The 27583-nt window shown below is 35.5% G+C and overlaps 1 protein-coding gene across 2 annotated transcripts; it reads left to right on the top strand.

Moving 5' to 3' along the window:
- The first annotated feature begins 5862 nt into the window (after positions 1-5862).
- elovl1b (ELOVL fatty acid elongase 1b) lies at positions 5863-27583 on the top strand. Of its 2 annotated transcripts, XM_016246650.1 has the most exons (9): positions 5863-5929; positions 6116-6201; positions 15168-15269; positions 22232-22422; positions 22621-22701; positions 22804-22860; positions 22937-23042; positions 24124-24260; positions 26931-27583. In XM_016246650.1, the coding sequence occupies exons 3-9, from the start codon at positions 15209-15211 to the stop codon at positions 27267-27269; spliced, it is 972 nt and encodes a 323-aa protein (XP_016102136.1). In that variant the 5' UTR covers positions 5863-5929; positions 6116-6201; positions 15168-15208; the 3' UTR covers positions 27270-27583. The 2 variants fall into 2 exon arrangements, with proteins under 2 accessions (XP_016102136.1, XP_016102135.1); XM_016246649.1 differs by lacking the exon at positions 5863-5929 and having other exon boundaries at positions 5946-6201.

The raw sequence follows: 27583 nt of genomic DNA, 5'->3' as shown, positions 1-27583 counted from the left end.
AGTGCCATTGACCATGATGAAGACCTGACTGGTCAAAAACTTGTTGTTTTAGGGGTTTCTTTTATTTTATTTATTTTTGGAGCTGCAATTTTACTGTGTAGACAATTCTTTCTCTGTTTATTATTTGTTTACGAAGTTTTTTTTTAATTGGTGCAAACATTAAGTTAATGTAAGCATTAAAAGCATTTTATTTGAGTATAAACATCCAGTCATTGTAAAATATACAGGTGCATCTCAATAAATTAGAATGTCGTGGAAAAGTTCATTTATTTCAGTAATTCAACTCAAATTGTGAAACTCGTGTATTAAATAAATTCAATGCACACAGACTGAAGTAGTTTAAGTCTTTGGTTCTTTTAATTGTGATGATTTAGGCTCACATTTAATTAACAAAAACCCACCAATTCACTATCTCAACAAATTAGAACTTCTTCTTACTTCATAAGACTAATAAAAAAAAAAGTTTTTTAATGAATTGTTGGCCTTCTGGAAAGTATGTTCATTTACTGTACATGTACTCAATACTTGGTAGGGGCTCCTTTGCTTTAATTACTGCCTCAATTCGGCGTGGCATGGAGGTGATCAGTTTGTGGCACTGCTGAGGTGGTATGGAAGCCCAGGTTTCTTTGACAGTGGCCTACTATAACTTTAATAACTTTTCCACGACATTGAGATGCACCTGTTATAATTGTAAAAAAATATTGTAGAAGTGTTTTACTTCGTATTTAGTTTTAAACCCTTTTTTTATCTAAATATTTTAATAGCTTTTTTTTTAGAATTTTTTTAAATCAAGTTAGAAATGTGTTTTTGTATTAATGTTGATTATCATATGGTTAAAAACCTTTTATACTATTTTCAACAAGTTTTAATTTTAAAGTTTTGATAATCTTCCATGAAAAAATTCAATTTAAAAAGTGTTATTTAACGATAAAAAATTTTTTTTTTTTTAAATGAAAGCATGATCTTTGCATGCTGATCAATGGCACTAAAGGTCTTTGCACATTGAGTCCGAAATTCTTGTCAGAAACTTTCGCACTTTAAAAAAAATTATTTCGACCTCACGTTGTGTCAATCACGTTTCCACACTGCCTCTGAAACTCATCCGTCATAAAAAAAATTTGGATCAGGTTCAATTTTCTGCGTTTTCGCATCTGTAGCAAGCATTTTGATAGGAAAGAATTACGAATACAAAAAAACAACGCATATGAACAACGCATACGAAAATTTCGGACTCGGTGTGCAAAGACCTTAAGTCTATTCAGATTCGGACCTGATGTGTTTTATCGAGTGTGAAAAGCAAATACGTAGAAACGTTTATGCATTTAAAAAAAATCATTTATGAAGCATATTTGACATCATAAACATTTGTGTGCAGATTATTTTTCTTTGTTTATTAATGTAAATTGTGATTTTATTGCAGCAGTTCATTAAACTACGGGCTCTGCGTTGAATGCGCCATGCCAACAGAATGTACTGTAAGGAAGTCTGCGTCTGTATTTGATGTTGCATATTCAAGATTAAAGGGATAGTTCACCCAAAAATGAAAATTTGATGTTTATCTGCTTACCCCCAGGGCATCCAAGATGTAGGTGACTGTTTCTTCAGTAGAACACAAACGAAGATTTTTAACTCAAACCGTTGCAGTCTGTCAGTCTTATAATGGAAGTGAATGGGAATCACGGCTTTGAGAGTAAAAAAAAAACACACACAATAGATCTGTCAAAATGGCTGAAAAACTAAATTCGAATTTTGTACTTTAATATTATCAAAATTCGAATTATATTCGAATTTAAAATGCATAATTTCAGTTAGGGTGAAGAAAAGCTTTTTGCTTCTCTCCTGAGGCCACAAGAGGGCGCATCATTCAAAGCATAAGATAACATCACTATCTGGGAAAAAAAGTGCATAATGTTTATAAACCAATTATAATTAAGTTGAATTATAAAACTGCATCATATATGTATGCATAGTTTAATACAAAGGGCAGAAAGCCAATCACACAGAGTACATTTTTCATTTAAAAACATGAGATGCAGTGAGATGGGGAAAAACCCGCCATAAAGTCTCGATATATATTTTTTTCAAAGTTAAACTTGCATTAATTTTACATGGATTTCTAAACACGCGGCTCTTTTGTGCGAGACGCGAGTGCAACAATAATAGATGTCCGTCTAGAAAATGCGTGAAATATGCGTTCTGTGTGAATGGCTTGGTTTCAGTTTTGACGTAAACAACATCATCTCCGCATTGATGTTCTCTTTTTCCGCTATATTTTTAATGGACAATGCAGCAGCGCCGCATCTAGTGGCTTCAACTGGATAAGCTAACAACAACATTATAATGCAGCGACACTTACATCGTCATCGCATCTCGTGCACCGCTGATAAGGCTGCCTCCTTAACGCACACCTAAAATTCGAATGCAACGTTTTTGCATTCGAATGTGAATTTTTATTTTAAATTCGACAAATATTCGAAATTCGATGACGATACATTGATGTGTAAAGACATGAAACGATCTGTCTGTGCAAGAAACTGAACCGTATTTATATCGTTTTTTCACCTCTGATGGTTTGCAATGTCTGAACTGTCCTGAGCGCGTGACGTGTCGTCGTCTTGCTTTACGGCGGATCGCAGACTTGTAAGTGCATTACCGCCACCTATCTCAAATGGACCATTGACACTCTATCTACAATCTCAATTAGGAGTGTCAATGGTCCATTTGAGAGATAGGTGGCGGTAATGCACTTATAAGTCTGCGATCCGCCGTAAAGCAAGAAGACGCGTCACACGCTGTCAAGGACGCGCTCAGGACAGTTCAGACATTGCAGTGCATCAGAGGTAAAAAAACGATATAAATACTGTTCAGTTTCTTGCACAGACCAATCATTTTGTGTCTTTACACATCAATGTATCGTCACGAGCTACAGGGTTTAATTTGGTTTTGTTTGTGTATGTTTTTTTTTTACTTTCAAAGCCGTGATTCTGATTCCCATTCACTTCCATTATAAGACTGACAGACTGCAAAGGTTTGAGTTAAAAATCTTTGTTTGTGTTCTACTGAAGAAACAAAGTCACCTGCATCTTGGATGCACTGGGGGTAAGCAGATAAACGTCAAATTTCATTTTTGGGTGAACTATCCCTTTAAGGCTAAGATATTTAAAATCCTTTGGTTTTGAACTCACTTTTGTTTGTGTATGTTTTTTTTTTACTTTCAAAGCCGTGATTCTGATTCCCATTCACTTCCATTATAAGACTGACAAAGGTTTGAGTTAAAAATCTTTGTTTGTGTTCTACTGAAGAAACAAAGTCACCTGCATCTTGGATGCACTGGGGGTAAGCAGATAAACGTCAAATTTCATTTTTGGGTGAACTATCCCTTTAAGGCTAAGATATTTAAAATCCTTTGGTTTTGAACTCACCCTATACTACGAATGTTGACGTTCCCCCCCCCCCCAAAAGAGGCATCTCCACACAGCTTTGCTTTTTAAATGGAGTATGCAGCCTGTTTATGAATCTTTACCTAAACTAAAAAAGGTACGTGGAAATTTTAGAATGGTCTGTCCAAACTCCAAACCATCCGTATATGTCACATTTTTATGCCGATTTCTTTTCCGACTGGACATAGTTCATTTTATTTGCATGAACATGACAGCTTAGCTTTTAGATTTAGGTTATGCAAAGCAAACACGGGTGTTTTTAATAATGGTCTGTGTATGGTTACTGAGGGCCGTGCTCTTGTTGGTCTGGAGGAGGTTTTTGTGTTTATGAAGGTTAGTGATTTTATAGATGCTGGCTTTGTGTTGCAGAGTGTGTTTCTCTGTTTCCTTCTGGTTAGAGCGGGTGGTGTACAACAATAGCCCCCTTCATCATTACACAGTCGCACTGATTTCTCGCCTCTGCTTTTGAATAATATTATAGGCACGGGCACGGTCCAGGCCACTTGCACTTCAGTGTTCAGTACCACGATAAAAGTACTATACTGTATATTCGGGATGATATTATTGGTGATATCGTGATTATTTTGATTTTCCATGTTATGTGTCTAGTTGTGGTCTCTTGCAACTCGCATTGAAAACGAATTCAGTGTGAACTCCCTTAAAAACATCAATGTAAAATCTAGGGCTGTGCAATATATCGAAATATCGCAAATGTACATATCGCAATATGCATATCGCTACAGCTTGCAAAATTTGGGGCCATGAACAAAAGACAGAGAAAAATCACTCACTGCTCTTACCTAAATAATTTTTGTAGTTTAAATAAGAATCAGTGCATATTGAATTCAAAGAGTAAATACTAAGCAGTTTTTTATTTTTCCTTTTTATTATTCAGTTCCTAAACTCATGTTAAAATGATTACACTAATATTAAAATTAAATTTTTATGTAATGCTCGAGTAAAACGCATACCGTTCACTTTCAGATGTTGTTGTAGGGGTGCTTTCTTATTAGAATCAGAATGAGCTTATTCACCACTTAAGTGTGTGCAAACACAAGGAATTTGTTGTTTTACAGGAACTCTTTGTACATACATACATACAAATAACCATATATATATGACACAATATGGTTATAGAAGTTCACAGAACTGACTCCGCAACAGCCGAGTAAAACGGATTCATCTGAGTATGTGGCACTTTAAGCATTATCGTATCGCATATCGAATATTGCATTATTTAATGAGTTATCGCATATCGCATTTTTCTTCAATATCGCACAGCCCAAGTAAAATCAGTGTTACAGTTGGTATGCTTAATTAGTGTGAGTCAGTTCAAACTGTCTGATTCAAGTATTTGCATCATCACTCAGAATCGTTAACTGTGTCTGCATTGTATTTTCATGTTTTAAAATGTTTAGGGAAAAAGCTACTTTTGTTTTTATTACTAATACATTGCTATATTATTATAAATTAATATAAATGATAAATACATTCTTGTGTTTACTTAGTGAAATAAACATGTCTAGATATTTAAGCCATTTTAGAAGAATAGACTAATATTGATTAGAGATGAAAGATATTTATCATTCACAATGTTACAAAAGATTTTTGTGCATCTCAAAAGCAATGTGTCTTGACACCACTGATATTTGCTAGTTAGTAATGATAAAGATAAATATTCTGCCCTAAAAAGGTGAAACGCAGTAACATCGCAGTTTCAGTGTTTTTTTGTTTATTTTGATTTTGACCATTTTTGACACATTTTTCATGTTCTGCGTTATAGAAGTATAGTAATGTATATTTGAGTTTTTTTTTTTTTTTTTGTGATCAATCAACTGATTTTTTTATATCAGTATTGAGAAACCTACTGAAAAGGTTGGGGACAGTAAGAAGTATTTATTTAGTAAAAGTAATTCATAATTTTATTCAGCTAGGACACATTACATTGTTACAAAAAAATTCTTTAAAGAATCCTGAAAAAAAAGGTATCAGTTTCCACAGAAAAATTAAGCAGCAGACTTCTTTTCAACATAAGAAGTTTTTCTGATTTCTGAAAGATCATGTGACACAAGACTGATGGATTGGTGGCTTTGCATCACAAGTAATCACAATAAATGACAATAAATTAACAATTTTCTATTTTAACATTTTAAAATGTATTTCAAATTGTACAATTTAACTTTTTTTTTATTTATTTTTATCAAATCAATACAGTCTTGGTGAGCAAAAGAGACTTCTTTCAAAAACATAAAATGATAATATTCTTTCAGACCCCAAACTTATCTATGTAATATATTTTTCTCAATCTGCTCCATTTCTTGGACCACTAACCGTATCGCCACAGCTGTTGAACTGCAGGTTAAAAGTTAGATCTCTCTCTCTCTCTCTCGATATCGCTCTCGCTCTCTATCTCGCTCGCTCTCTGTCCCCCTCATTTTCAGTCTCTCTCTTCCAGTTTGCTGTCTCAGTGCCAGTTATTCATCCACAGAGTGAGTCAGGGTGGGAGGGACCGGGAGGCCAGCCGTACCAGTCACACAGTCATTTCTCTAACACACACACACTTATCCTCTGTCTCTTTCCTTCCACTTCTCCTTCTCTTTTGCTGCCCTCTCTCTCTCTGTGTCTCTGCCTCTCCCTCTTTCCACTACCGCTGTCCTGGTTTCTTTCTCTATCAGCAGTGAGGGGCAGACGGCGAAAGAGAAGATAGGAGTCGGGCTGCCGGCACTGATCAGGACTCTCAGAGGAGGCAGGAGTTTATAAGGTGAGACTTTTTCCGTTTGTACTTTTCCTAGTGCTTTCAATTACAATAAAGTGGAGATGTCGCAAACGGCTTATATGGCATGATTCTTCTCTTCCTTTGGTTTATTATTAACTCTAAATGTGTTCCTTTTTTTCGCCGCATGATTCACTCACAGGATGCCTGTTGCTGCAGACGGTGTAACCCCACCCTTACCGTTTGCTCTTCGCCAGCTTCGCTTTGACTTCTTAAAACTTTCCCTTCTGCCCATAAATGGAAGTGTTATTCAGAAGTGAACTTGTTTTGCAATCGTAATTGAGTGATTTGTGCCGTGTCTCTTGCTGTCTAGAGAAGATAAAACCAATTATGAGTTATTAGGGATTTTCTGCTGTCTTTTTCTGCCTGTGGCTTTTGACCTGATGTGTTCTGATCACATGACAGGCGGCCTGAAAGCAGGGTGGTTCCCCGTCTCTGCTAGCAACCGTGTCATTTTACACCTGCCCGCTAATTCTCACAGAGCAGGCTTAAAGGGCCGGATATGGGTTTATGTTTTCCTTATGTTGAGAGATGGAGAGAGCGGGGGGAAGTGTGATTGAGTAAATGAGGACGAGGGACTAGACCTCTCTGATCCTAAACGCTAACATACGGTGATTTAGTTTTGCATTTGAAGAGTTTTGATGAGGGTGCTGTTACCATAAATGGTCGTTGTGTTGGTCTCTGTTTCCTGTCTTATCTCTAGGGACCAGTGCTGTGTTGTGATGTTTAGCTTTGGCTTTGGCTTTCACTGAATGACTAGTTGATTGTAATCTGGTTTTGTTAATTCGTGTTCAGTACAGAATAACAGTGATGTTGCCAGTTGGTCTAGACGTTGAATGACACTGGTCATTTCTAAAGTGAAGTGCTTTCTGGTGAAAGCCTTGAAGAATGTGTCTGGGTCATATTTCTCGCAAAAATCAATTTTTGTCTTAAAAAAATCTATTTTAGTACTACATTTACTGAAGTCTATTTTAGGGGCATTACGATTTTTTTATCATTATTTGCATGACAACTAAGCACTTTTTCTTGAAATTCTCATTACCATAATGTAAAAATCTCATTCCTATTACGGTTATGCTAAAAAAAAAAAATTTATTTTAACAAAACATTTAAGTAAGACAAGGTAAAATATTGTAATGGTAACTTTACTGTAATAAAATAAAAAGCCATTACAGTAACAAGAATTACTAGAGAGAATAATCACTGATTAATAATGTTTAAATTTAATTTGAGTTTACTTTTTTAATGTACTAATTTACTAATTTTTAATGTAAGTTTTTATTTAATTTAATTTATGGAGTAAAATATGAACTGTACATGCCATGGTTTAGTGAGAATAATCTATTCATTATATTTATGTATAATAATAATAACAATACAATATATATATATATACACATATACACACACATTATATTTTGAGTCATTAAAAATAATGTTTTTAGACCCTTTTTTTTTGTAAAACATTTCCAAAGAATTACCTACAGTCATTGCTGCAGATGTTTTTACTCCAGTATTACTGAAAATCTGTATTAGAACTTGTCATTTCTCATAAAGACACATTCACACCTTTCATAGAATTGTGTTTGTGTTCAATATAGTCCTATTAAACTCACTGTTTCTTGTGTAAATTAGAGGTTTGCTAACCCTGAGGTTTACTAACATTGTGGCCACTCATAGTGTTGTCATTATGAAGCATGCACTCCTCCCAAGAACTTGTTTGCACAACGTTTCATCAGGAGAGTCAATCCAGATACAAATACATCCCACTGGGACATAAACACCAATTAGACCCGGCCCAGGCAAAGCTCTTTTGTGTGTCTAGATGTGGCTACCATGAGTTTCCACTGTTGGACTATTTAGTTGCTGAGGCTTATGTTCCATCAGCCATGCCAAAACCTCACAATACATCCACACAGCCATTGACAATCCTGAGACGTCTTACAGATGCCTCTCATATCTTGCAAAATTAGATTACCCCCACACTGGCAACCGTGATCAGACACTGCTTGCATTTCCCCCTATACTGTGGGGTGTGTAAATGTTCAAGCAGGTTTACCATACGTCCAATTTGTCTAATGATTCCTAACGGATTTCTAAATTCCCTAATGTCTAAGTTTGACTTTGTTTTCCTATTGACACACTCTCTACAGTCCTCATACTTCATATGTACATGTATATGCATTGCTTCCAAAGACTATTTCTCTGTAGATCCCCCTTCTCGCACATCACGATTGGTCGATTGTGTACAATGCCTGCATACTATTGGTCAAACTACTTTTCAGCCGTTACGTTCCACAAATATGAAAACAATATGAAGACAAATCCAAAAGCATGACAGAACTTAATGAATCATTATTTGTAGCATGCCTCCCATACAGAAAATCAGCTACTTTTGATATGAAACAAAGTCTCCGCTTTCAAATTCTGTTGGTTTTATTATGCAATTCAAATAATAAATACCGTTTTGGTGCTCTTTGATGTGTCGTGATCGACAGATCGTCTACTGTACAGCGTCTACAGTTACATCACGCAGTAAACATGAATGAACATCATAAGGTATGTTTAAAGAAACAGAACAACTTACTGAAATGTATTTCTCATGTAATCGCTAAATAGTATTTCAACCGCCGAAAGACGTCAACGAAACGGTTTGTAAACAATTTCACGTTACATTTACCTCATAAAAGCAATTCAATGACAATGACCTTGAAAATTTGCTAGAAGAATGAACTCTAGAAAGAAGCATTTTGCTAAATATATGCACTATTACATATTCATTATATATTTACTTAACCTGTTCTTCAGTATTTAATGTATGTTTTAAAAAAATCATAAATTCTTCAAATGTTTATATTTTAACAAACTGGAGTAGAAATGTATTGTATAATAAAAATTTATTAATAACCTTTTAATTATATAATTATATTTTTACTATAAAAAATGTGCAGTTTAAATGTTTGTTTGTAAATCACGTTAATATAGTACTAATTGGTTTTATTGTATAGTTTACAGCATTAGAGAGATTTTCTTTAGTTAATTAACATGTACTGCACCTGATTGCCTGTATTTCCAAATGAATCGATATTGAATTGAGACCAAAATTGAATCGAATCACAAGCTTGTAAATCGAAATTGAATCAAATCTTGAAATTTGTCTCAATACCCAGCCCTAGTCACTTCATGTGTTTTGCACAAGGATGACGATATACTTTGTGTACAGAAACCAGTTGATCGTTAACTGATCTTCCTCATTTGATGAACTGAATGTTCAAGATCTAGCACACCTGGCTGGATGAAAGCTCATTCCGGTGACAAACTCACATTCTGAGATGAGAAACTCTGAAACTGCTGGTTTTTGACTTTTGTGGGAACTTTTTTTGTGGGAACTTCAATGCAAAGTCTAAAAGGAAGGAATATTATGATAAAGGTCGGTCAGTTCACATGCATTTGCGTGTACATTCAATCTGCGTTTTCTTTTGCTGAACTCAGTGTTGCACTAATCTTATCTCAGGTCTTCCGCTCGCAGATCAATATGATGCAGTCATTTAAATTCTTAGATTTTACTCCCAAAGCAAAGGAATGTTATCATCTTTTTACAATCACACCGACTTTAGAAGTGATAGCGACCAGAAAGCGGGTTAACCTGAAGGTCACAGCACATTTTCTATGAACGCCTCCGTGTGTGACGAAACATGGTCCATGATTCCAATCAGCATCTGTAGAAACCCATTAGTCTGTGAACGTTCATGATGGCCTACAGTGGCCTATCACTGCCATCTCAAATGACATCTGTGTGCCCCAATCCAGGGATCTACACAGAGAATATGTGAGAGAACCTGTCTGGGTATGTCAGTTTTCACTCTGAAGCGTTGAAGACATGTTGGGTGCTATTTAAGAGAAGTTTCCACCGTTGCTTTAGAGCAGATGCTGGGCGGCAGGGAGGCAGAACTGTTTGTTCATGTGAGTCCTTGGAAGGTAAAGCATTTATTGACCTTTTATTTATTGTTCCCTCTGGTTGCTAGATGAAGTCTTCCCTTTGGATAAAACTCATTTTTTGGACCAATGAGAGACAGTCGTTCTGTGTATATATGTTATCAGAAGGACAATGTGGCTCATATTTCCCAGCAGTTATGGGCACATCATTGTATTTCTGGGTTGTAAATGAGTAAATGAGTAATTTACTGCTAATCTTATCTAAATGTACGGTTATAAAATGATATTGTCACAGTGTGTGTGTGTGTGTATGTATTAGTGCTGTCTAACGATTAATCGCGATTAATCGCATCCAAAATAAAAGTTTTTGTTTACATATGTGTCTGTGCTGTGTATATTTATGTACATATAAATACACACACACACATTCAGTATATATTAAAAAAATATATACATTTATTTACATGTATATATTTATACTAATATAACTTTTATATTTTATATAAATATATTTAATATATAAACATAACATATTTCTTAAATATGTATTATATTTATGTATAAATATGCATGTGTGTGTAATTATATATACAAAAATATACACCGTACATGCGCATATATTACGAAAACAAAAACTTTTATTTTGGTTGCGATTAATCGTACTATAAATATGTAATTTAAAAAAAAATATTTTTTTTACAATTTTTATATTTTTGGATTCTATTTAGTGAGGACAGGGCTAGTGTGTGTGTGTGTGTATGTATTAGTGCTGTCTAACGATTAATCGCGATTAATCGCATCCAAAATAAAAGTTTTTGTTTACATATGTGTCTGTGCTGTGTATATTTATGTACATATAAATACACACACACACATTCAGTATATATTTAAAAAATATATACATTTATTTACATGTATATATTTATACTAATATAACTTTTATATTTTATATAAATATATTTAATATATAAACATAACATATTTCTTAAATCATTCAATCTGCGTTTTCTTTTGCTGAACTCAGTGTTGCACTAATCTTATCTCAGGTCTTCCGCTCGCAGATCAATATGATGCAGTCATTTAAATTCTTAGATTTTACTCCCAAAGCAAAGGAATGTTATCATCTTTTTACAATCACACCGACTTTAGAAGTGATAGCGACCAGAAAGCGGGTTAACCTGAAGGTCACAGCACATTTTCTATGAACGCCTCCGTGTGTGACGAAACATGGTCCATGATTCCAATCAGCATCTGTAGAAACCCATTAGTCTGTGAACGTTCATGATGGCCTACAGTGGCCTATCACTGCCATCTCAAATGACATCTGTGTGCCCCAATCCAGGGATCTACACAGAGAATATGTGAGAGAACCTGTCTGGGTATGTCAGTTTTCACTCTGAAGCGTTGAAGACATGTTGGGTGCTATTTAAGAGAAGTTTCCACCGTTGCTTTAGAGCAGATGCTGGGCGGCAGGGAGGCAGAACTGTTTGTTCATGTGAGTCCTTGGAAGGTAAAGCATTTATTGACCTTTTATTTATTGTTCCCTCTGGTTGCTAGATGAAGTCTTCCCTTTGGATAAAACTCATTTTTTGGACCAATGAGAGACAGTCGTTCTGTGTATATATGTTATCAGAAGGACAATGTGGCTCATATTTCCCAGCAGTTATGGGCACATCATTGTATTTCTGGGTTGTAAATGAGTAAATGAGTAATTTACTGCTAATCTTATCTAAATGTACGGTTATAAAATGATATTGTCACAGTGTGTGTGTGTGTGTATGTATTAGTGCTGTCTAACGATTAATCGCGATTAATCGCATCCAAAATAAAAGTTTTTGTTTACATATGTGTCTGTGCTGTGTATATTTATGTACATATAAATACACACACACACATTCAGTATATATTTAAAAAATATATACATTTATTTACATGTATATATTTATACTAATATAACTTTTATATTTTATATAAATATATTTAATATATAAACATAACATATTTCTTAAATATGTATTATATTTATGTATAAATATGCATGTGTGTGTAATTATATATACAAAAATATACACCGTACATGCGCATATATTACGAAAACAAAAACTTTTATTTTGGTTGCGATTAATCGTACTATAAATATGTAATTAAAAAAAAAATTTTTTTTTTACAAGTTTTATATTTTTGGATTCTATTTAGTGAGGACAGGGCTAAGGTGATTTTTACACCTCTTTTCACTGCATTTGTTAATCTTTAACATTTGGTTCGTGAATAAACCGTGAATGTTTGCTGTAGTGTTTTCTGTAGTTCTTTATACCTCACAGCTTAATTTAGGAAGTTCTTTGTTTCCCCTCCTGTGTTTACACGGACTTCAGTCGGGACACAAATCTGTGATAAGAGCAGACTCTGCGTCCTCCATCTGTGTAGTCCGCTGTATAAATCCAGAAGTGTGTTTACAGCGTCAAAGCTCAAGCAGTGATGTATTCAATGGAGGTGACCGAGCGTTTCATGAAAGTTCATGTGAGGCAAGCATTACCTCACTGGTGCTGTTCCACCCCCTTCTGCGGCCACACCTCCAACATCAGACCATGTCAGCCAAGAGGGAAACAAACACATGGAGGAGGGAAAGAGGGAGACGGAAAATGATAAAGAAACAGAATTTGGAATAAACAGAAAATCAAATAACTCTGTTACCCATGTCTTATTAGCAGTGTTGGGCAAGTTAAATGTAATGCATTATATATTACTAGTTACTGTCTTTTGAAAGTAATTAGTTACATTACAATATTACTGTCTCTGAATTGTAACTTTCAGTTACTTTCACCAAAATATCCACATAAGTATTACAAAATGCCAAAATGTAGTTTATTACATTCATTCTACACCCAGTGGAGGGTAATGTGGTAGGTCTATATGGGATAAAATTATAAAATCATATTCAGATACCGGTATAGGTCTACATTAATGTTACGTTGTAACACAGATAAGCACAAACCGCATTATTACATTCATAAATAACACTGGTAAATAAAGCGAAATGTTATAATATACAAACAATAAACTCAATACCTCAATAATTCAGAAGAAAACATGAAAAATATAAGTTGCTATCAGAAGGACAATGTGGCTCATATTTCCCAGCAGTTATGGGCACATCATTGTATTTCTGGGTTGTAAATGAGTAAATGAGTAATTTACTGCTAATCTTATCTAAATGTACGGTTATAAAATGATATTGTCACAGTGTGTGTGTGTGTGTATGTATTAGTGCTGTCTAACGATTAATCGCGATTAATCGCATCCAAAATAAAAGTTTTTGTTTACATATGTGTCTGTGCTGTGTATATTTATGTACATATAAATACACACACACACATTCAGTATATATTAAAAAAATATATACATTTATTTACATGTATATATTTATACTAATATAACTTTTATATTTTATATAAATATATTTAATATATAAACATAACATATTTCTTAAATATGTATTATATTTATGTATAAATATGCATGTGTGTGTAATTATATATACAAAAATATACACCGTACATGCGCATATATTACGAAAACAAAAACTTTTATTTTGGTTGCGATTAATCGTACTATAAATATGTAATTAAAAAAAAAATTTTTTTTTTACAAGTTTTATATTTTTGGATTCTATTTAGTGAGGACAGGGCTAAGGTGATTTTTACACCTCTTTTCACTGCATTTGTTAATCTTTAACATTTGGTTCGTGAATAAACCGTGAATGTTTGCTGTAGTGTTTTCTGTAGTTCTTTATACCTCACAGCTTAATTTAGGAAGTTCTTTGTTTCCCCTCCTGTGTTTACACGGACTTCAGTCGGGACACAAATCTGTGATAAGAGCAGACTCTGCGTCCTCCATCTGTGTAGTCCGCTGTATAAATCCAGAAGTGTGTTTACAGCGTCAAAGCTCAAGCAGTGATGTATTCAATGGAGGTGACCGAGCGTTTCATGAAAGTTCATGTGAGGCAAGCATTACCTCACTGGTGCTGTTCCACCCCCTTCTGCGGCCACACCTCCAACATCAGACCATGTCAGCCAAGAGGGAAACAAACACATGGAGGAGGGAAAGAGGGAGACGGAAAATGATAAAGAAACAGAATTTGGAATAAACAGAAAATCAAATAACTCTGTTACCCATGTCTTATTAGCAGTGTTGGGCAAGTTAAATGTAATGCATTATATATTACTAGTTACTGTCTTTTGAAAGTAATTAGTTACATTACAATATTACTGTCTCTGAATTGTAACTTTCAGTTACTTTCACCAAAATATCCACATAAGTATTACAAAATGCCAAAATGTAGTTTATTACATTCATTCTACACCCAGTGGAGGGTAATGTGGTAGGTCTATATGGGATAAAATTATAAAATCATATTCAGATACCGGTATAGGTCTACATTAATGTTACGTTGTAACACAGATAAGCACAAACCGCATTATTACATTCATAAATAACACTGGTAAATAAAGCGAAATGTTATAATATACAAACAATAAACTCAATACCTCAATAATTCAGAAGAAAACATGAAAAATATAAGTTGCTAAACAAGCCAAAACGAATTAGGCTAATTCAATGCGAAACTGAAAGCAAACGGCGTTCTTGCGCAGCCTACCTCTCTCATTCGACATTAATCCAATTAAATGTGTCCATATTTGCGATGTATTTGAATGCTAAACTATTATTTATTATGTAAACCAAGCTTACTTAACGCACTTAAAAAAACATCCTCGTCACATGAACAAATGTGTGTTTGGCCCGAGGTCAGGCTGAATGGCACGGATTGCAACGTCCATTCCTTAACACTTAACTGCATTTTTTTTTCAACTGCGTTTAACTCCGTTATCCAGCTGCTGGTAATAAACCCAGTGTATAGATCAAGTACTGATTGAGGAATCACACTATCTGCATTCATGCATGTTTTGCTCCACGTGACATTACACTCTGAACTGACAACATCTCTGTTTCTGCCCTCACAGGTGTTTTTGTGTAGTCAAACGTGAAGCTGACGTCAGTGAAAATGCCGGAGACGGTGAAAGACAGAGTACTGGAGGTCTATGATAGCCTCTTAGCAGGAAGAGGTAAAAATGCATGTTACATTAAATGAATCTATAGTCAGTACTGAAATAATGTATTCTATTCAGACTAGTGGTCAAATGCTTTGCCTTTTTTTTTTTTTTTTTTCCTCTAATGGCCGATGATCTTGTGTTAGCCAGTATACCAGGGAGGCAAACTTGACACCTTACAACAAAAATAGCTGTTTTCAGTTCAAAAAGGGTCATTTGAGTTGTCAAAACAGTCTAGCTGAGGTTTTCCACCCAAATAAAAGCTCTATGATTTAATCATTGAAAGTGGAGAAATTAAGACAGAGGTTAATATTAGTTTTGTAAATTTACTGTTGTCCTGTAAAATAAAATGGTTATAATTATTACGTTTTATTTTACAGTATAATAGTATTATTATTAGTGCTGGACAATGATTAAACACGATTAATCGCATCCAAAATAAAAGTTTTTGTGTACATTAGTCCAGGTGATATGTTAAAAATTTGAGGTGATATGTTCACTTTTTCATAAAAGCATGAAACTTGGTACAGTTGTACAGGTTAGGACACTGAACATTTTTAGAAATGGAGCCATCGCAAAAAGGCCTTGTGGTTGCCATGGTGACCATTTTACTTTCCGCCATAACCAAATTATATATTTTGTGTCATATCTCCTGAACCAAACATGGTAACACAGAAAAGGTGACGTCTACCCTATTTTTTTGATGGTCAAGTATTACAATGATACCACATACAACAACATAAACTGTTCAGGTGAAGAGTTAATGGTGAAATCAACAGTGTGAGAAGGAAATAACCGTATCTGAGCATCATAGTATCACAGCATTTTTTCTTTCTTTGATAATTAACTAATATTTTATTCAATAGTAAAATAAAAGATTGCTTTAATTATTAATTTGTTACATTTATATAGCGCTTTGGGTATGCTTTTTGGGTACTTGTGGGGAGAAGAATTTATTGAAGATGGTAGTGTAGCAGTTCTTCAATAGCGATGTTAGCATGTCTTCCTTCAAAAAAGTTTACCCTTGTATGAATCCTAGCTTCTCCCAAAGTTTTGTCTGTGGGATATAATTTTATACCTGAAGACAAAAGGGCTAGAAACAATACTGTTAGGACCTTCCCGCTGGAGATCCTACAATCTACAAGACGTTCCTGAGAAATGCTGTTCCTTTGTTATTTTAATGGAATGGACCATTTGGTTCACACCTTTATAGACACCGTTGCATTATTTCTTTCACAGAATGACCAACTGAACTTTAACCAATCAGGTTTCAGCAGCAGCCATTCAACTGAGACTGCTTTGCTGTCGGTCACTGTAGCCCCGCAGGTAGGGCTACATCTGAATCATCAGATTATCCTGTCTACCATCACAGGATCTACACTCCACTGGTTTGAATCTTATCTCACAAGTAGGTCTTTCAGGGTTTCCTGGGGAGGAGAGGTATCCAAAGAACATCAACTGGCCACAGGGTTTCTTTGGGAATCAGTTCTTGGACCCCTCTTCTTCACCATATACACTACATCACTGGGACCCATTATACAAGCACATGGTTTCTCCTACCATTGCTATGCTGATGACACACAGCTCTATCATTAATTTCAACCAGACAATCCAATAGTAGCTGCATGGATCTCAGACTGCCTGGCAAACATCGCGGCATGGATGAAGGAACATCACCTGCAGCTCAAACTGAGCTTCTTGTTTTCCCTGCTACTTCGACTCTACAGCATGATTTCATCATCCTGCTAGGTTCGTCAAAAGTTATTCTTTGGAGACATTTATGTTTGCGTACAGAACAGCCACAGGCTCAGCACCCTCCTACTTCCTCCTCACTCTTACGAATCTACATCCCCTCTAGAAGCCTGAGATCTGTAAGCGATGCCTTGTGGTAACATTACAGATAGGCATTTTCGTTCACCTTTCCTGGCTGGTGAAATGATCTTCCCACAATCGCACTAATTAACTTGAACACGTTATCTGACAGCAACACTAATTTAATCCCATACCCAACCCATTTGACCTAAAAACTGGGACCCGAACCACACCTGCATTAAATCTCCTACATGAGGTAGACAAAACTCATTTATTAAAACTTTTATTCAAATTGTGAATAGATTAAATACAGAAAGCAAGCAAAGAGCGCTACCTTTAATATAATCACTACAGCTGTCAATCAATGGCAGCGTGATTGGCTACATTGCTCAGCGTGTACTGGACCGAGTCGAAATAGTCTTGGTTATTGGACTCGCACCCCGCCCGTGCTTGTCACCGTCCGGCCTGCACCACACCCTACACATAAATATTATTCCACCCATTACATCAAATATTAGCGATTCACCTGCATGTACCCGCCCACATGCAGGACTTTGGCTTGCCCCTTGTGGACAACATAATAGACAACTCTGGCTCCAGAGAGTGATTTGTAAATTAGGTCAGTTGTACAGGTTAGGACACTGAACATTTTTAGAAATGGAGCCATCGCAAAAAGGCCTTGTGGTTGCCATGGTGACCATTTTACTTTCCGCCATAACCAAATTATATATTTTGTGTCATATCTCCTGAACCAAACATGGTAACACAGAAAAGGTGACGTCTACCCTATTTTTTTGATGGTCAAGTATTACAATGATACCACATACAACAACATAAACTGTTCAGGTGAAGAGTTAATGGTGAAATCAACAGTGTGAGAAGGAAATAACCGTATCTGAGCATCATAGTATCACAGCATTTTTTCTTTCTTTGATAATTAACTAATATTTTATTCAATAGTAAAATAAAAGATTGCTTTAATTATTAATTTGTTACATTTATATAGCGCTTTGGGTATGCTTTTTGGGTACTTGTGGGGAGAAGAATTTATTGAAGATGGTAGTGTAGCAGTTCTTCAATAGCGATGTTAGCATGTCTTCCTTCAAACAAGTTTACCCTTGTATGAATCCTAGCTTCTCCCAAAGTTTTGTCTGTGGGATATAATTTTATACCTGAAGACAAAAGGGCTAGAAACAATACTGTTAGGACCTTCCCGCTGGAGATCCTACAATCTACAAGACGTTCCTGAGAAATGCTGTTCCTTTGTTATTTTAATGGAATGGACCATTTGGTTCACACCTTTATAGACACCGTTGCATTATTTCTTTCACAGAATGACCAACTGAACTTTAACCAATCAGGTTTCAGCAGCAGCCATTCAACTGAGACTGCTTTGCTGTCGGTCACTGTAGCCCCGCAGGTAGGGCTACATCTGAATCATCAGATTATCCTGTCTACCATCACAGGATCTACACTCCACTGGTTTGAATCTTATCTCACAAGTAGGTCTTTCAGGGTTTCCTGGGGAGGAGAGGTATCCAAAGAACATCAACTGGCCACAGGGTTTCTTTGGGAATCAGTTCTTGGACCCCTCTTCTTCACCATATACACTACATCACTGGGACCCATTATACAAGCACATGGTTTCTCCTACCATTGCTATGCTGATGACACACAGCTCTATCATTAATTTCAACCAGACAATCCAATAGTAGCTGCATGGATCTCAGACTGCCTGGCAAACATCGCGGCATGGATGAAGGAACATCACCTGCAGCTCAAACTGAGCTTCTTGTTTTCCCTGCTACTTCGACTCTACAGCATGATTTCATCATCCTGCTAGGTTCGTCAAAAGTTATTCTTTGGTGACCAGCTGTCCTTCAAGGACCATATTGTAAAGACAGCTTGATCATGCAGGTTTGCATTGCACAACACCAGGAGTATCAGGCCCTTCCAAACAGAGCATGCTGCATAACTTCTTGCCCAGGCCCTTGTCATTTCTAGGCTGGACTATTGCAATGGTCTTCTAGCTGGACTTCCATCATGCACAATCAAACCTCGACAAATGATTCAGAATGCAGTGGCACGACTGGTCTTCCATGAGCCCAAAAGAGCCCATGTCACACCTGTCTTTATCTCCCTGCACTGGCTACCGGTTGCAGCTCGCATCAAGTTCAAGACATTGATGTTTGCGTACAGAACAGCCACAGGCTCAGCACCCTCCTACTTCCTCCTCACTCTTACGAATCTACATCCCCTCTAGAAGCCTGAGATCTGTAAGCGATGCCTTGTGGTAACATTACAGATAGGCATTTTCGTTCACCTTTCCTGGCTGGTGAAATGATCTTCCCACAATCGCACTAATTAACTTGAACACGTTATCTGACAGCAACACTAATTTAATCCCATACCCAACCCATTTGACCTAAAAACTGGGACCCGAACCACACCTGCATTAAATCTCCTACATGAGGTAGACAAAACTCATTTATTAAAACTTTTATTCAAATTGTGAATAGATTAAATACAGAAAGCAAGCAAAGAGCGCTACCTTTAATATAATCACTACAGCTGTCAATCAATGGCAGCGTGATTGGCTACATTGCTCAGCGTGTACTGGACCGAGTCGAAATAGTCTTGGTTATTGGACTCGCAACCCGCCCGTGCTTGTCACCGTCCGGCCTGCACCACACCCTACACATAAATATTATTCCACCCATTACATCAAATATTAGCGATTCACCTGCATGTACCCGCCCACATGCAGGACTTTGGCTTGCCCCTTGTGGACAACATAATAGACAACTCTGGCTCCAGAGAGTGATTTGTAAATTAGGTTTACATAATATATGTTTGAAATTTCATTCAGCATCTTCTGAGATTTCATTGTAATCCTTCTCATAAAGTCACTGAATTAATTATTAACTGTTCACCTGATTGCGTTGCCATCTGCGTGTGATGTTAGAGCATTGTTGAGAGAGAATAAGAATGTATTGGAAACAAACTACCACCTACCTGACTCTGTGACACTGTGATACTGTGATGCTCAGATGCTGTTATTTCATTCTCACATTGCTGAATTCACCATTAACGCTTCACCTGAACAGTTTGTTTTTGTATGTGGTAGGGATGCACGATATATCGGCCACCATATCGGTATCGGCCCATATCGGCTCATTTTTTCTGTTATCGGTATCGGCCTGATAAGAAAATTTGGCCGATATCTTAAAGCCGATAAATAATGCATTATTTCCTTCAGAGACACTTCAGATGCGCGCTGTTCGTTTGCAGCCTTTTGTGCAATTGTACGTTGTAATATTGTGTTTATTTGATGTATATCTGATTTATCTCATATAGAATGCGTTTGGTTAAGTTAAAAGAGCGCTTCAGTTTACCGGTGATCGTCTTTAGCTCAGCGCACGCAGCTCAAACAGCAGTGCACAACATTAATAACTATGATTGGGAATGTTGTGTATATAACATTCTAATGAGAACATTATTATAATAAAACGTTGTGAATTCTTTGGGTTTAGTTGCCGTGTTTCAGCGCGTTGTTATGGGAAGAGCGCATCCACAACAGGATCACACATTCTGACTATAGCACGCAATAACTGCGTCATTTTGTACATATATAAGTTGTAATATTATGTTTATGTTGTATTAATATTAATGTCAGGATGCATTTCCTTGAGTTAAATAAGCTGCCAGCAAAACGCTTCAGTTTACCGTGTTCATTCAGCTCTTCAGCTTCAGCTTGAGCTGCAGCTCAATGGCTGCTATTTAAAACAGTGGTATTAATTTGTTACTTTTTCAAAATCATTGATATATTATTAATAACAACAACCACTTGTATTTTTCTCTTATTATTTTCATCAACAATATGGTTTAGTAATTAAAATCATTTAATTATTGTCCGTGCAGAGGCTATTCCGTTTTATTGATCTATGGCACATTCATTTTGATTCTTTACACGTGTAATGATGTCCAGTGACTTGTTTGCATTATTTATGCATCATTTTATTTATTTGTAAGACTTTTTTATGACTAAATTTGGTAATGGGAGAGTAAAAATATTTTTAAAACGTACACCGTTCAAACTAGGCTGCTTATGTTGAAGTGTTCGGGATGTGGCTTTTAATGATGAGACCTTTTTTGTAATCAGGCTCTCAAAAAGTATATAACAATTTGGATATAGATTTATCGGCCAACATATCGGTTATCGGCTTTCAAAAATAAAGTAATCGGTTATCGGTATCGGCCAAAATTTTCATATCGGTGCATCCCTAGTATGTGGTATCATTGTAATACTTGACCATCAAAACATAGGGGTAGACATCACCTTTTCTGTGTTATCATGTTTGGTTCAGGAGCTATGACACAAAATATATAATTTGGTTATGGTTGAAAGTAAAATGGTCACCATGGCAACCACAAGGTGTTTTTGCGATCGCTCCATTTCTGAAAATGTTTAGGGCCGCAAACTATACCAGTGTACCAAGTTTCATGCTTTTATGAAAAAATTAACATTATTTTCACACATCACCTGGACTACATAGTATATGTGTGTGCATTGTGCATATTTATGATATATATATAAATACACACACATGCATGTATATATTTAAGAAACATTTTATGTTTATATATGAAATGTTTATATATAAAATAAATTATATTAATATAAATATATACATGTAAAAATTTTCTAAATATATATACATAATAAATATACACAGTGCACACACATATATTATGTTCACAAAAACTTTTATTTTGGATGCGATTAATCGCGATTAATCGTTGCCCAGCACTAATTATTATCAGAGTAATGTTTGTTATAATTTATTAATTAAATATTATATATGATGTATAAATGTGTGTGTATATATAAAATAAAAACTACATAGGGTCTAGGGTGAGTTTTTCCCTATTACCTCAAGCTAAAATCTATTGCTGCTGCTTAATACGGAATGATTTTGTAAAGCGGCTGCTTTAATCGGACTGGTCAGTATAGTGTATTTCTCCATCACTAATTCATAACAGTCAGATCTGTGTGGGAAACTGCTATCAGTTATAATAAATGAATAAAATATAGAAGATTTTAAGTCATTTTAGCTGTTACTACATGTCAAAGTGCTGTGTTTTGTGTTCCTCTCTCTTTCTAGACCCACGGGTGAAGGACTACCTCCTAATGGGGAGTCCAGTCAGTATGACTGCTGTTCTACTTGCTTATCTTTTCTTCGCTCTGTACGCTGGCCCTAGGTTTATGGCCAACCGCAAACCCTTCCAGCTGAAAGAAGCTATGATCATCTACAACCTGTCCTTGGTTGGCCTGTCTGTATATATCGTATATGAGGTGAGAATCAGGAGATGTTGGTTCTGTTAGGTGGTGTGACTCTGGCTAATGTGTTTGAACTGTTTGTCTGCAGTGACTCAGAGTGAGGTGTGTTATATTTTTATTCATTATGGAGACACTATTCTGGTTTTGAGTTGCTCCTCAAAACCAGTTCCCGAATCTAAATTCATATATTGGTTGCTTTGACTTGACGTGTAGTTCTTGATGTCGGGTTGGGCGACAGGATACACGTGGAGATGTGACCCATGTGATTATTCAAACAGCCCTCAAGGACTCCGAGTAAGATTTGCTTTCCGTTTCTTGTAATATACTCAAATATTACCGTAGTTTGTGCACAAATAATCAAATCGGGGCGTATTAAAGATGTCTTTTTTTTCCCAGATGGCAAGAGTTTCCTGGTTATTCCTGTTTTCAAAGTTCATCGAGCTTATGGATACGGTAAGATTAGAATAAAACGGCTGATTTGAAACAGATTGGTTCATGAAGTGATGAATGCTGCTCTCGTCCTGTTCAGGTGTTTTTTGTGCTGCGTAAGAAACACAGTCAGATCACCTTCCTGCACATCTTCCACCATTCCTTCATGCCCTGGACATGGTGGTGGGGCGCGAGCTACGCACCAGGTGAGTCGATCAGAGTCAGTCAGCAGGTTTTTACATGATCGGCACGTGCCGTCTCAGTGACGTCAACCTGACCAATTTCTCTTCCAGTCAGAGATGGGTTTGCTGTTCCACAACCCAAGAGATTTTGCATGTGCTAATGTTTCTTGTAAATAAAGCTCTTGGTGTTGATGGTCATTGGAGTCTTTTGTTAAACTGCCTACAGCATGATCAAATATTATCGTACTTTTTTTCCATATACAGTATCAGTTTTTATAATGATATTAATTTATCATTAATGAGGAAGGAAATGCTTTCCACGTTTGTTAGATCTTGAGAATGAACGACAAATTAGGTTTTATTTTCAACTGAATTCAGTTTTTTCCATTTTATGTTTTTACTGATTCTGTGTTTTATGATTTATTACAAATGTATCATTTAAAAACTGTTTAATGAACTGAACGGTTTAAAGAATCTTTTAAAACTGAATCAAATGAAAGTATAACAATTTCCAACAAAACATTGGATTCTAATTTTTTTCAGGCAAGATGCTGCACAACTGAATTGTATGCATTAACATTAATGAAAAAATATCTTGGTTTTATGATATTCCTTAACAATAATAATATTATTAGTACTTATTTGAGAAGTAAATTTTAGTATACAGTGTAAATATACTTCTGTCATAATTTCTTCAAGTTAAACTGAACTTTTATTTTGAAGGGTTGTCATGAAGATCTTAGAGTTTTAGTGTTTGATGGTAGTTTTTATCAAATGAAATGATGAAAAGCTGGTGAAGTGACTCTCCGAGCAGCTCTGGAGATGAAGTTTGTGTGTTCATGTCTCATGTATTGAGACGCAATGCTGAAAGCACTGAGCATCGTGTGTGTTTGAGTTTGTGTAGTAAATGAAACTACACCATTCATTCACACAGAGACACACAGAACATGCAGACTTAGACACATGCACTGACTGACAGTTGTCGTGTTTATTTCTGCTGTGATCAGCTGTTAGATTAATACAGCTTATCATCATTAATGTCATAAACTTGATATGATGTTATCACCATATGTGACTTTAAGACTTGCTGTAATGCTTCTTGCAGGTGGAATGGGCTCCTTCCATGCCATGATCAACTCTTGTGTCCATGTGATCATGTACTTCTACTACGGCCTTTCTGCTGCAGGACCTCGCTTCCAGAAGTTCCTCTGGTGGAAGAAATACATGACTGCAATTCAGCTGGTATGTTCATTTCGTCTGTAGAGCAGTATAAATCTCACCCATGATAATGGTGAAGGGATAGTGCAGCCAAAAATGTCTTTATTTACTCGCCCTTATGTTGTTCCAAACCCATTTTCTTTTGCACAAAACGCCAAAATGAACAATCTTCAAAATGCAGCGACTGTTGTAAGTGACCATAGCTGTCAGGCTCTGTATATATATGTTAGTGCTGTCAAACGATTAATCACATCCAAAATAAAGGTTTGTGTTTGCATAATATACATGTGTGTTCTGTGTATATTTATTATGTATATTTAAATACACACACACACACAGTATATGTTTTGAAAATATTTGCATGTATTTACATGTCTATATATATATTCCTATCATTTATATTATATATAAATATATTTAATATATAAACATATATTTTTTCTGAAATATGTACATGCATGTGTGTGTATTTATATATACATAATAAATATATACAGTACACATACATATATTATGTCAACAAAATCTTTTATTTTGGGATGCGATTAATTGCGATTAATCGTTTGACAGCACACACACATATATATTTACATTGTCATTTAGCAGACGCTTTTATCCATATATATATATATATATATATATATTGTTGACGTGACATGGCATTTTCACTGTCCCACAAGATAAAAATGAGTATAATTAATATTGTACTTATTTAAAATGCAGTAAATCATTAAACATTTCTTTGTCCTACATAGACCTGTTGTTATAAAAGCTGCAGTGTTATTAGATTTTTTCCATTTTTGAGCCAAATCTCAAAATTGTCCTATGGTGTGACTGTCTCAAGCATGGTTCAATAAATTACAACTTTTATAAATGTTGAAGGACCCCTTTCATGATTATGTTACTGAAGCCCCCTGTGAAGCCCATGACACGTGCACATGGTCAATTTTTCTCTCAGAATAGTTCAAATATTTAACTTTTTTTAGAACCACTACAAAAGTGTTACGTTTTGTTGTCCTTTGGTGTGACACCTCTAAATTATATATTTTTTAATTAAAAACTGTTAAACTACATAATCATGGAAAATTATGCAAATGTGTCTTGCTAATGAAAGGTTAGCTTAGAATAACAAGGTCATTAATTGACAGTAAAAGGCTGAAACGTCCTGTGGTGTGACAGAAAATGTCCTCCGGCGTGACGCCTGTACTATCACACCACAGGACAAAGATGCCACACCACAGGACAAGGTCTGTTTTAGAAGCATTTTAAATAATTAAATAAGATAATTAATTAAATAATTAAGATAAGATAAATAATGGGGGGGGCGAGAAGAGTTTCCGTAACATACTGATTGACTTAGAGACTGAATTTTGTTGACGATAAACAATTTTTTTTGTTTTGTTTAAAAAAAACATGTTGATATTGTTTGTATCAAAATGAAACTTTCTTTCTCCTTTGACATGTTCAAAATTAAATAAATAACTTAATAACTACCATTTCCGTCCTTTAGTGTGACGTAATGTCCTATGGTGTTACACCATTTATCTCAAAATATCTTTAAAAAACAGTTGAGTATTGCAATAGGGGAGATGCAAATATCACTCAACTAAAAATGGTATAATTTTCAGCAGTTTTGAACGAATGACAGCAAAGTTTGTCTTGTTGTCAAAGTTTGTCTTGAAATTGTCCAACAAGTCATGGGGGGAAAATTGTTAATTATACTTTCATATTAAATAAATAGCACTATATGAAAATAAGTGTTTAACAATGAATAGAAATCTCTCTCATGCAATTTGTATTAAGAGTTTTTTTTCCCCTTAATTTTTGCTATGTCACACCAAATTAATGGTACAGTTCAGTAAAAATGTTAAAGCAGTGAAAGAATTGACGAAGTTAGTGACCCTTTATATTTTCTCAAAGATCAGACTTCACACTGCATAAATATATGCATTTCTTTTTCAAAAAAGGTCTTTTACAAAAAAAGCATTTTTTTCTGCCTATTTGTCAACTACCCATATATCGACTTCAGATGCAAAAACCTCTTCAGTCCATCTAAGATTTTTCTTTTATCTCGCTCCTATGAAAATAACATTGGACATTTTTTTTAAATAAGGCATTCACAAACTAATAACCTTTTCTTTGCCATTACATTGAAATTGCTGAACCTAAACAAAGGAGCCTGATAAAAATGCTCATTTAAAAAAAAAAATTTAAAGTTTTTTCAACCAGTGAACTATATTTCAAGACTTCTGAAGTTGAGAAGCAAATTGAAATGTAAGTCATTATTCATAGATATAATCCAATCAAGTGAGCTGTTAAATTTAAATCTTTGTCTTAAATTTTGGTCTGTTTAGTATGTATTATAAATAAATTATTATACTAAATTTAATTTTATCAATATTTATTATACAATTTTATTTTACAATGAAATTAGATGTAAATTATATTTCCTACAGACGCTACAGCAAAAGAAATAACGGACTTAAAACCATTTTTAGCTGGTAAAAATACTAGTGCTCTAATCATATTTGCCACCACTTTATGTATGTGTGTGTGTGTGTGTGTGTGTGTGTGTTTATTTATATATATATATATATATATATATATTACATTTAGTAATTAATTACATTTAGTTATGAATAATTAAAGGACTGTGTATTCCAGACACTTAGACCTTCTTACTCTTCATTACAGACTCAGTTTGTGTTAGTGTCTCTTCACGCAACCCAGTGGTACTTCATGGAGAGCTGCGGCTACCAGGTGCCTCTGTTCATCCACCTCATCTGGATGTACGGGACCTTCTTCTTCGTGCTGTTCTCTAACTTCTGGTACCAGGCGTACGTGAAGGGCAAGAGGCTACCAAAGGACACCCAACAGCTCGCCCAGAACGGCACGGCCAACGGATCTACCAGAGTTGCCAACGGCTCATCGGTGGTTTCAAACGGCCACGGCGTGCACGAAAACGGCCTGAGCAACGGGAAGAAACACCACGAGAATGGAAGCACTCTCAACGGCAAGATGAAGAAAGCCTGAGAGCTCAGGAAGAGAAGACCCAAAACGGATGACCAGGAGAACCTGCACCAAGCCCTATGGAGTCCAAAGAGTGTTTTGGGACTTTTCGTTTTCAAATCTTGTGTTTTTGTTTTTTAATATGTACATTAAATAAGTACATGGGGATATGAATCCGTTTGACCCCGTTTGTATATTTTTTTTGTCATAAATTAATCTAAAGAATAATTATTGAGCACAATGTATGAAGAGAAGAGGAATAGTATTGACTGGATCCATCCTCTGCTGATGTTGCTCATGACGTTCATCTCAACAGAATGAATCCACAGATGGGCACA

The sequence above is a fragment of the Sinocyclocheilus grahami genome, unplaced genomic scaffold (assembly GCF_001515645.1).
Source record: "Sinocyclocheilus grahami isolate Dianchi unplaced genomic scaffold, SAMN03320097.WGS_v1.1 scaffold804.1, whole genome shotgun sequence".
Taxonomy (NCBI): Eukaryota; Metazoa; Chordata; class Actinopteri; order Cypriniformes; family Cyprinidae; genus Sinocyclocheilus; species Sinocyclocheilus grahami.
Note: the sequence above shows the minus strand (reverse complement) of the source record. Positions and strands in the feature narration are given on the sequence as shown.

Coding starts and splice junctions, on each gene's coding strand:
- elovl1b (XM_016246650.1), top strand. CDS start 15,209: ATGCCGGAGACGGTGAAAGACAGAGTACTGGAGGTCTATGATAGCCTC. Junction 23,043..24,123: donor GGGCGCGAGCTACGCACCAG/GTGAGTCGATCA, acceptor TGCTTCTTGCAG/GTGGAATGGGCTCCTTCCAT. Junction 24,261..26,930: donor ACATGACTGCAATTCAGCTG/GTATGTTCATTT, acceptor TCTTCATTACAG/ACTCAGTTTGTGTTAGTGTC.